This window comes from Taudactylus pleione, unplaced genomic scaffold, assembly GCF_031769625.1.
Source record: "Taudactylus pleione unplaced genomic scaffold, aTauple2 ptg000154l, whole genome shotgun sequence".
In the NCBI taxonomy this organism is placed as follows: Eukaryota; Metazoa; Chordata; class Amphibia; order Anura; family Myobatrachidae; genus Taudactylus; species Taudactylus pleione.
In genome coordinates this window covers 30,600,745-30,613,062 of record NW_028284556.1, presented here as the reverse complement: position 1 = coordinate 30,613,062, position 12,318 = coordinate 30,600,745, and the positions used below count along the sequence as shown (strand labels likewise).

Genomic DNA, 12,318 nt, shown 5'->3' with positions numbered 1-12,318 from the left:
TAAACAAAGAAACAAATTTAACTGTCAGACAACTCAATGTATACTTTAAAGAGGAGACATTACTTAACGAGCTGCAAATAGTCAGTGACTTTATTATAGTGGTTTCAATATCACCACTCACAACTTTAAAATGACAAGTTTCTTAGTTTAGGAAACTGAGTAAGTAAAAGTTACATGCAGCTGTCCTGTCCACACAACTAATCTATTTTTACTGTGTTTAAGAGATGTTCCCAAGAGTTAATATATGTGTGACTGCTATTCTACTCTTTAGTGCACAGATGAATATCTGGCTAATTAAAAGATGGCAATGCACATGGGTGTGGTTTAAAAGATTGACAGTAATAAGGCCGACACCACAAGGCCGAATGATTCTAAATGTCCACAGTCAATAGGTCAACATGGTCATTGGATCGATCATCATTCTGTAGCCGTGTATTTGGGTCAACACGGTTAAATAGACGGCACATTAAAAAGGTTGACATTTAACATATCATCACTAAAAATGTTGACACCTTGTTTTTTTTTTGTTGTTTTAGACTAACCATAACCGCTAACCCTAAATCTAACCCTAAAAATCATGAAAAAAACATGTTAAATGTCGACCTTTTGAATGCGTCAACCGTTTAACCCTCACAGAAAAAAGCTAAATATTTTTTCATTGATCACTCTTCATTCATTCATCACTATTACCATTTTTCATGTGTTCATTATTTATTGCTTTTTACATGTTTTGTTATTTCTTATGTTGCAAATTGTTTCTACCATATTTTAGTTGTCTTCATTAGACCTCATCAATTCATCTCCTATATTGTTTTTTGTATTTGCCCTTGGGTATTCTATACACACTTGTAATGCATTTTCTGTCTGGTTATTAAATCTACTTTTATACTATTTCTGTATACTAGCGCGGTATTTATTTCCAGTTTTTAACCGTTTAACCCTGTCAACCTATATACATGTCCACAGAATGGTTAACCTAATGTCCATGTTGACATTTTGACTGTCTACATTCAGAATGTGTTGACTTTATGAATGTCGACCGGTTTTATTTTTGATCAGTTGACCGTATACATGCATATACATAATAATGCAGGTATATTCTCTCAGATGTTCCGTCGGGAGAGTTGGAGCGGAGCTATACTGGCCACACATAGTAATGAGATTCATTATTCTGATGCGTGTGTGGTAAGGAAGTCACCTCGCCCAAAGTATACCAACTTGGCAGTAAACGTGAATAGTAAAAGTTATTACTAGGGCAGAAGCGCAACAACTAGAAGGCCATAATTACAAATTGTATTTTTACAAAATAAAATTAATTCAAAAAATAGTGGCCACATTAAAGCCTAAAAACCTGAGCATCCCCTATAATGCTATGTATCTCTTTGAAGTTAATTAATTTATTTTTATTTTTTAAAAGGCACAAAACAGTATTAGCACTTAACTTGTTTTTTATTTTCTATATATATTTCCAGAAAGATCTGCAGTTTATCATTAATATGTGCAATAAACATGCAAGAACTGAAAGCCATGCAAATATTTCACACCAGTGAACTGGATTCAAATGAAAGATTTTACTATAACACTATAACTTTATAATTAGTGCAATAAAGAAACAAAATTCTCTATATTATCTTTCATGTGTTGGACTAAAAGACCACCTCTCTTAGTTTAACAATTTTTTTTAATAGTGCATAACATTTAATAGCTGAAAATAGAGCTGTTGTCAAGGAGGACGGGCCTGAAAATAAATGGAGATCATTCACACAGGTAAACTGATATATTTCCACCTACAGCCTAACAAACTGGACATGAAGGCTGATTCATTATGTGAAGTTATGAAGGTCAATACAATAAACAAATCTCAAAACAAGCAGATTCCTCACATTGTTTTAAAGGGACAACTATTGCCATCAATCCAATTCTCTTGTTTTGTTGTGCAAAATGAAGGAATGTGTTAGCATCTACTTATTAAATAAACCCAATTAAGTTGTTTTATCTCTCCAATATAGAGCAATATGAAAAATGTTGTCACATTAAACGCAAGTGTAATATGCATGTGCTGTGTTCCTTCTTACCATCTACAGACGCAGAGGGTGGGGGCTGGCGAACCAGGGTCAAACAGCTCCTACCAAACACACAGGCATTTTTTATACCCGAAAATACAATGGATTTAAAAATAATAAAACATTTTCTTATACTTCCACCTTATGTGAAGATACCTGTGAGTGTGGACAATACTAATTCTCACAGGGATTAATAAACTCTAGTTCATTGGTGTCTATCTTTCATGTGCCAAAAAAGGTGATCAGTAACACAAGTGACTTAAAACCACCTACGTGCACTCTGTGGCCTATTTATTAACCTGATTTCCCCCAAAAATCATGCGAAAACAGCAGTTCCCATGTGATTTAAGTTACTATCTTATTTAACAAAGCCTGAACACAGGAGATATCAGAGACATCCCCTTGCATTTGGCAATTAAAAGTCGCCATTTTTTATAACAACAACAAAAAGCTTAGCGTCTCGGCTTATGGCACCATCAGGTCACGCTGCCAATGAGGCCTGTGTGCTACAGTATCACCAGAGAGCAAGCTTCGGATCACTCTCCAGTAGATGGACTGCGCTCACGTGCACAGTAGCGTCCCCAGGCATCTAGAAAGGGAAGGGACAGATTTACTATGGGCCAGATTTTCAACAAGCCTGATTTAGCATTAATTACAATTGCCATTTGAAATCCGCCAAAGCTGCCGATCTCTGGCAGCTTTGAAAATAAAACGTTTAGTAAATCTACACCACAGTCTTTTGCATTTTCTAATTCACTGTCCCAGCAAGCAAGCATTGGTAAATACCAATGGACAGAACAATGCAAAATGGCCTGTTATATATTGGAGAGGGTTAACTAGACCAGTATTAAGTATGTGAATGCCTGTAGTCAAAATAAAAATGTACCATTGTTAAATTTGGAGCCTTTTAAACTAAGGGGGGAATTCAATTAGACGCGAAAAACTTTTTATAAGTACACAGAGGTGTTACAAAGTGTGCAAAATAAAAAAGGGAATGCAGACACCAATGTTAAAAACAGTAATTAGCGGTAATGCCAATGGGCAGAGCTATAGTGAGAACTGGGAACTACAATGTACATGCAAAAAAAGTCCTGACACTCATCCTTTGGCCAAAACAGTGGGAGGGTCACCAATAAGAGCACGAGTCTCATACCACTGAGTCAAATGTACATTATGAAGTATCTGAGATTGCATTTATAGTCGGATGAGTGGTGAGATAACTTTCCAATGTATTGAAAAGTGATAAATGTGAATGCTTTTAACTTTATATCAGGGTTGTTTGTGGGGAAAATTGGTCTAATTGTTAATTGTGACTGCTATTAATTTGAAGTCGGGGCTGGTTGCATGGATGTTACCGAGTTAATAATAGAGGTTGTTGAGGGGAAGGAAGCATAGTGTGCTTACGAATTTTGCAGCTTTCCAAATTTCATGTACCTAACCTTAATTTTAGGTTTAGTGGTCTTTAAAAGCCCGATTCTGGCTCTATACAATAGTAAATCACACATAAAAGCACAGTACACATTTACAAAAGTGGAGCTACAGCAAAAGCACTGTCAGTAATACAACTGTATAATTTAGTTCACACTCACAAATATTTCAATTCAGTTTTCTCAAAAGCAATCTGAAAATTGCTCGCTGCTAAAGTTACCTTTGAATTTAACAACAAAATATGTAAGCAAAGGGTTAACTAGACCAGTATTAAGTATGTGAATGCCTTGTAGTCAAAATAAAAATGTACCATAGTTAAATTTGGAGCCTTTTAAACTAAGGGGGGAATTCAATTAGACGCAAAAAACTGTGAAGTTTTCGCACACTTCGGGTGCTTTGGTGCAATATTTTCGCGTCTTTGTCTATGTGCACTCTCGGTTTTCGCACTACCCTATTACAAAAGACGCGATGCGGCATTCGCACAAAAACTTTTCATGGAGTAACCTGCGAAAAGTAAAGGTGAATTTGGGGAAATCTGTCTGTACCTCATAAAAAAGCTAACTGACATAGGAAATCAATATAAAAGTGTATTCGTGGCCCTAATAAAAATATTTGAGGTTCTTAAATTGTGTCAAATGGCTGTTATATGCATTTTTGTGTAACAATGGAAAAATTATAATGAGCATTTTTTTGCCAAAATAAATCCTGCAGCCAAATTAGGGGTACATTAAAATGGATGCAAATATAATTTTGAGTAAAAAAAGTAAACTTTAAAGATTGTTAAAAATACACCTGGTGCAGCCACATGCAATTTTTAAAACATATGTCCCATCCATACAGCTGCCACCCCCCAAAATACCAGACCCAACACTCTAAACCCAGCTGCCAACACTTTTAATTTTTTCATCCCCAAAATGTCATGCCATTATTGGCTAAATTAAGCTAATCAAAAAATAATTTTGCCTAATTTGTCATTAGGGGGTGTCCTAAGGGTTCTGAACCAAGTTCCGACATTTTCACAGTCACATACAATGCAGAGAAATAACAATTCCTGCACTAACAGCGCTGATCACTCAACTACACAGACACAGGGCCTGGTAGGACACAGCGCTGCATACACAGACCTGAGCCACAGCGGAGGAGAGGTATGCGGGGGGACCCAGACCACGATGCTTCCTTCCAGACTTCCAGCAGCGTTCACCATGCGTTGCAGAGAAGATGGCCGCCGAGGAGCAGAGAGAAGCTGGCCTGGGGGAGGAGCGCTGACACAGGACCAGTCAGCACAGTGCAGAGAGGGCTGTGTGCAGCGGGGGAGGCGCCGGCTGTGAGACAGGGAAGGCGCGCTCCCCTGGCATGCATTTAACCCCTGGGATGCCGCAGCGCTACCGCTCTGCTGCGGTCCGCTGTCCCAGGGGGTAGTGGAAGTGCAGGTTGGTCGCCTGGCTCCACGCTGCAGCCAGTCCCCAGGGAGCCCCCTGCCTGGGGACTTAGGACCATGTGATCAGCGGGGACCCACCGCGGGACCCCGCTGCTTACCTCTGTCCCCCTTGAATCCGGCCATGGTCCGGAGCATCTGGGGTCACCGCTAGCTGTGACCCCAGACGCCCACCAGCATCCCCGGATCAGTACCGGCGTTCTGGTACCGGCGGGGTGTAGGGAAGACAGCATGGACGTCAGGACTGACTGTCCATGCTGTTCATCCAGATGTGCAGCCACAGCTGCATGAAGAAAAAGCTTCAGGGGCTCTTCTAGCCCCCACTCCAACAGGTGCACCCGACTCCGGCCGGGCACCAAACTAAACTGAGGTGCCTTGGCCCGGGGGCGGGGTATAGGAGGGGGACCTAGTGCAATCTGGGAGGCTGAAAGCTTAACTCTTTGGTGCCCTGCGACTGACGTCACACCTATACCCCAAGGTATCCTGTGGATACCCTATGGACCCTGAAGTAGAAAAGGGGGTTTGCAGAACTTTTCACCTGCTCTGAGATTGAGAAAACTTTTTGCCGGTTTTTGCCTATGGAGAATTCGCACGTACAAAAAACTCCGGCTATAGGATTGCATGATATGCCTTTTTGTGCGAAAACCTCGCACATGTGAAAACTTTACGCAAAACCGCGGCTTTTCGAGACTAATTGAATCCAGCTCTAAATTCATAAGTTATTTGCCTGCTCTTTTTGACGCGTTACACTTTTAAAAAATACATTTGAATAGTACTGTTAACATCCTTTAAGATAGGAGAAATAGGTTGTGCTGCAGTCAAAACTATTAAACAAGTTTTTAAAATTTTAGAATGCAATGGTGGAATAAATTCATAAGGAACCATCCTACTTAAACTAAACTGCCCATGATAAATTATCGTATTGTTGATGCGGTTTTTAGGCGCATTAAGAGCAGAACAAGCTCTAAAACTCATAGACAAAATTTAAAGAGAAATCTCATTTGTGACATGTATTTATTATTGTAGGTATACAAAGACTGGTGACTTTTAAGACACCATCTGTGACTAAGGTACATATCCGAGAAAACAGAACTAGTCAACAGCTGGAATGCTTAACATTTCATCTCATTAATCAATAAAAGAGTTCAAAGAAGACATAATTACAGGAATGCATTTACAACCTACCAGATCGGGTTTTGATAATATCGCTAAACTCATTGTTTTGTTCTCCATCAGGTCTGTCGAGCTGAGCCCCAACATTGGCCATTTTTCAGATTATCCTCGGTGACTGATTCCAGATAATTCCTTCTAGATTAAACTTTAGCACACTTTACAAAAAATAAAAAGCCGTGGTCATTTAACTTGGAGCAGAAAGGTGGGTTGTCTGTAAAAACCTGAAAGAAGGTACGAAAAAAATTAGGTTTGCATACTTATTATTCAGCCATATTCCAATACGTACAATAGCAAAAATATGTGAAATATCTCCATATGGTTAGTAAAACAAAGGTATAGATGGGAAATGTCTTCAACTTATTACACATACTATAGGGTATTTTGTCTTCACTTGTATATGGTATTCTTGCTTTCTTCAGTGACTTAAATCTTACAGACCACATTAGCTTCAAATCCATTCTAGATGGACGTATATAAAATATGGCATACCGCACAATGTGATGATAAATTTTACCTTCTAATACCGTACTCATATAGACAATACAAAATACAATTAAAGAGGAAAAATGACATAAGTGGAGGAAATTATGGGGAATGAAATTGGGGAATCTGTTTGCAGTATGTTCTCAATTTGTAATTTTCCAAATGATGAGTAAGGATGATTGATTGCGAAGTGTTGGGCATAAAGGAAAAGCCTGATACACACTATAAGATCTATCATACGATATATCGTTCCAACGTGGATTGGAATGATATATTGTACACATTGTATAATGTGTATGCCAAATCCAGCAATGCGGAGTGGTTATATGCAGCATGTAACGATACATCGCTCTGTCGTATGCTGGATCATGTAGTGTGAACGCCGATGTAAAGTATTGTTACATCGAATTGCGGCATCACTGAGTTGCACCGTTGTACAGTGTGTACCCAACTTTAGGATAATAGTTTAAGCTAAACTCTGAAATCACCCTAAAATCTCACGCACCAATGTAAGAGGATACAATAAAAAAAATAGTTTTACCAAAGTGATGGAACAGAACCAGGGCTGTAACAGGGGGTGCGTGACCAGTGTCGCCGCCCTGCTGTGCCTTGCTTTAGGTTGGTAGGGTGTCTGGAATGGCACCCTGCAGCCAGGATCACTGCTGCGGTGCTGCCCGAGCGTCCTTTAGACGCTCCAGACAGGCACCCTGCAGTATGAACAGCTGATTTTGGAGCGTCCTCAGGGCGCTCCAAGTCAGTTCTATGTGCTGCCATCCCCGCACCCTCTGCGCAATGTAATGATGCTCAACGTCATGATGTTGGGCGCTACGGGGGCAGGGCGGGCACAGGGTGCATTTAAGCCCTGTTACGGCCCTGAACACAACCATTAATGCAGCATAAAGCATCCCAGCAGTATTATGCACATTGAGAGCAAAGCAAAAAAAAGCAAGTAACTTTGCCCCTTGACAAACCATGTTGCAATGCAATGGGTGCCAATACATTTATTACTGTTGCATACAGGGTAAATACCGTCTGCTTTTGCATGTAGCCCAGAAATGCTGGACACATTTTACACTGCAATTTAAAGTGTACTTTGGACACGCCCCTCTCTAAATCTCTGCACATTTCACATCTGCCCCACCTGCAGTGCAACATGGTTTTGCCATGGTGCAAAGTTACTTGCTTTTCTTTTATGCTTTGCACCCAACACAAAATCGTCCCCAATGATCGTTTCCATAGAACTCCTCTTTGTTTTGCCAAGTGATAATGATAGTGACTGCAAGAGGCAAACGATAAAACTCACACAAGGCAAAGCAATGCAAATTTTAATAGAAAGTCTATGTGAACATGTCCATTCACTTACATAATTTTGAACCACTAATATCAGTGATGTATTCTATTAGTGGCAATGTTCTGTCGGGATGTGTGCACTTCATCGCTTAATACTTTAGCCCAACATTGTAGATTTTCCTGTGCACGTCTATGGAATGTAAGAAAAATAGGCCATGGTGGTGGTTGCGAGGTGATGATGAAACAGTGTGAACACCAGCACCTTACAGCCGCAGTGAATTTTCAAAATCATCGGCTTTTACGCATTTTGCCTGCCATATTTAGAAAGGCATTAACAGTAAATGCAAAAACAGGTATGTTTTGCATAAGTATTATTGCCCTTTAAAATCTGTCAGGCAAAATGTGAAAAAACTGAGGGTTCTCAAAATCCACTGCTTAGTAAATATGCCCCTAAGTGCATTTAACTGCCTTTAACAACAAATGTTAAGTCCTTCAAAATGAATGTTTGTGTTTGTGAGGCTGAATACTCAAATCTAATATCCACTCCAAAACGAAGTAAGCTAAATTTAGACATTCCGACAGATTTTCTTTGAGGAATATTCACTCCTAGCTTTATTTTGGGAGTTGAAGCTAAGAACGTTTCAGATTACTTGGTCTGATGCATGGAGAAAGAGGGAGAGGTTCCTTCTGTACTCACATCACATCCTATGAGGGGATTTCGTTGTAACACACCTGCAAAACAATTTACTGACATCTCCCATCCATGCTGCCGGTAATCCTGTGACAGAGCCATGCAAGTTTAAAGTATTTCAGTTTATTGAAAGCAATAAATTTACTTTGTAATTATCACATGTCAGCAGGAGAGGAGCTAGGGGAGAAAATTAAATTAAAAATATCATTTTTTATTTTTACAACAAATACTGTGAAAGCACATATAGGGCTTTTTGATATTGTGCTGTCTATTTGAACTACTCAACATTATCACATATCACAAACGACAATGATCAATGAATGTATAAAGCATTGGAAACATTTAATTTACCATGACAACCATGACTTTAAATATTGCTCTTATACAATAATATTGTCTATTGCAATTAATACACCACCTCCATCTCTAGGAGTAATGCCATTTAAAATCTTTTTTTCTCCTCCTCACTACAGTTAGGATTTTGCGTCTAGTAATTTATCTTTGCCTGGGTGACCCCATTTGTTCTGGGACACCACACTGTGACATCTGGTCCCTGACCAGCACCAATTCACCACGCTTGTTACAGAGAACCTAATCTATCTCTTTTACATCAATACAACAACTAAATATGTTCTATTTGTTACCATATGTCAAAGTATGTCACTGGGAGCAAATACACAATTGCACTGTTCTGTATAAACTGAGCAATGTTGGACACTGAGTTAGTTGTCAAACAAGCTGCTCCACTATGAATTATTTATTAGTATCGATATATTAATCCACAGTACAATCTACAGTATTAACATACAATCATGACAACATACGAATATATATATATATATATATATATATATATATATATATATATATATATATGTATATATATATATATATATATATATATATATATATATATATATACTGTTACTGCAAACAGCTTATACTCTAGTAATATTATACGGGAAGGCTGATCTTTGGTGCAAACTAAATAAATACAGTAATGTGTACAGTATGTGTAATGAAACTAGACGAGCAGGGAGAGTAGTGTGCAGTACATGATCAGTCTCGGGAAAGCATGAATTATTCAGGGCTGTAACCTTACCTGGGAAGAGCTTTCCTACAGACACAACGTGCAGGAGGATACAGTCTTACAGTCTCTATACGGTCACCATAAAAAGCCACCAGCTTCCTGGACTCACTGGAAACCCCCAATAGACTCTTTAAAGGTATTTAAAATCCCACCACCCAAAGGATCTGAAGGGCGGGATAGGCTCACAACATCCTGGATCGCTAAACACTAATTCCTGTACACATTTCTACACTTTGCAGCTGCTCCTCCCTTACTTGGCAAACAGGGAAAAACTTGCAGCTGTCCTGACTATAGCAACTTTTACTTTTGCTCTGATCACTAAATATAGTGAGCTCCACACGGTCCGATCCTAGGATCACGGTCACCCCCTTTGCTTGATCGCTCTCCTTCCGATGTAAGTTGCATGGACTTTGCAATTCAGTGGTGGCAGTGGCCCTCCTGGGCTCTCCCTGGTAACTTTGTACCCAAGGTTCACACTCCTTTTTTACTCTTGGTTTTCGGTGCGGTCGGCTGCAGTGGAGCTGAGGGAACGTGGCATAATATTATCACGTTCCCGCCCACTCTGAAAGCATAAACTCTTTTCTCAGTTCAGAAGTGGAGTTACAGTATCATTTACAGCAGCTGGCAGGCGCCATCTACTGGATCATTGTCAGCAGGTTTCAGCATCAATATTTATTAAAGGCAATAAAGAAATCAAAAGTATTTATTTTCCTGTGCTGTTTTCAAACTACCTTTGTTTTCTTATCTGCTTCATATAAACTGAGAAAGTTTCAAACACTTTTAAATATAATAAATATCAATAATTAAACAAATTAATATTAGGGCTTAAATAGTAGGTTTAGATTAATCTCTCACTACCGGGACCCACTTCCCTGATGTGCTTTTCCTTCCCTCACATATACCATCAGCTCTTCCCCACTGCTTATAATGGCACCCAATTTTTGGGCTCTGCCACCCTGCTGCTTAATTGGGCATTATCACTGCTGATGCAGCAATGTTTATAAACCATGTCCTGCAATGTTTTGTACTGTATGTCACTTTTTTCTTGTTTTATTCATACTGTTTCTGTATTGTAAGGCTCTGTGAACTCATTGTGGTGCCATATAAATAAAGGATAATAATAATAATAATAATAATAATAATAATAATAATTAATAATAATAATAACAATACTGTACATTGTACTGGATCTATGTATTATTTATTAAGGGAGAATTATTGTGTGCAGATATAAAGACATGAGGTCACACGTAACTATGTAATTTAAATTTTTAATGTGTCTGAACCTGAGGTTGGACTGCTGTAGTCTTCTTTGTTTGGTCACAGCTAGTGTAAGATCTTCGTACGTTTCGTCATGGCGGATGAGCAAGACGTGTCTGTGACATTTCGTCAGAGTTGTGTGATTGAATTTTGTGTTAAACTTGGAAAAAGTGGAAATGAAACTCAAGCAAGCATACAGTGGCAAAAGAATTAGCCATGCTGCAGTATTTCGCTGGTGGAAGCACTTCAAAGAGGGTAATATGCGAGTGACTGATGAAGCGCGTTCTGGGAGACCATCCACCGTGGTTACAGATGTCAACATTGCCAAAGCTGCGGAGATATTGCAAAATGACAGAAGGTTAACTTTTAACGTGAACTTTCGGCTTTACTTGGCATCTCTTTTGAACAAGTTCAGCATATTGTGACAAAGGAACTGAAAAAGCATCGTGTATGTGCCAGGTGGGTACCCAGATATCTCACAGAAGAGCAGATGCGAGGACAAGTTGAATCGTGCAAGAACACCGTTCGAATGTCAGAGAGGATACCCGATCCTGACATCGATTGTGACGTGTGACGAATCGTGGATTCGTCATTATGATCCGGAATCCAAACAACAGTCCAGTGTATGGAAGCACGCATGTTGTTATTTATGCACACGGTATGATCCTACAGCACTGGACAATTAATGGTGACTACTATGCCAACGTCCTAAAAAAATACGTTTGCGTGGAGCCATGAGGAAGAGAAGACCACATTTGCTGAAAAAACAGTGGTTTTTGCTCCAAGACAATGCCCAACTCATGTTGCTGCTGCTGCACTGGAGATACTGACTGAAATTAATGGTACAGCACTGGAACACCCTCCATATAGCCCGAATTTAGCACCCTGTTATTCCCAACCCTGAAAAAACAAGAAGTCACAGTCTACTGCACGGCTTTGAATCTTTGTTGGAACACTGCAAAAAATGTATTGAATGTGAAGGACGCCACTTTGAAAAAGAAAAATGTTCAAATGCTGTGGAGTCATCTGATTCTGAATAAAAAAAATTAGTCTAATTACCTTTCAATCATCTCTCATGTGTATATGTATACAAAAATCCACAAAGGAAGAACTGCACACACTTAATTCAGTGATTAGGGTGCTAAGGTCACATACTGTGATATTTATCATCATATTCAATCCCAAAGAGATCAAAAAACGAGACCAGCACACCCTCAGCTTAATGCAAAAGAAATAGAGTGTATTAAAACACAGCCATGCTTATCGGGTAAACATAATGCATGTCACATCTGCTATGCAGTAAAGTTCCTATAGTACTTATCAGTGCCTGCTGTGACCATATGCAAGTATTCAACAGAAGCCTGCCAGTCGTTTCGGTGGTAGACCACCTTGATCATGAGCACCA

General features: G+C 39.3%; 1 protein-coding gene across 1 annotated transcript in view; it reads right to left on the bottom strand.

The window, feature by feature from the left end:
• UTRN (utrophin) overlaps positions 1-9,938 on the bottom strand; it is a 764,396-nt gene extending 754,458 nt beyond the window's left edge. Inside the window, exons 1-2 of the mRNA XM_088474412.1 lie at positions 9,666-9,938; positions 6,112-6,320 (exon numbers count right to left, since the gene is read on the bottom strand). Of these exons, the coding sequence (XP_088330538.1) occupies positions 6,112-6,193 (82 nt within the window). The 5' untranslated portion in view covers positions 6,194-6,320; positions 9,666-9,938. The remainder of the gene's footprint in view (positions 1-6,111; positions 6,321-9,665) is intronic.
• Between the last annotated feature and the right edge of the window lie 2,380 nt (positions 9,939-12,318).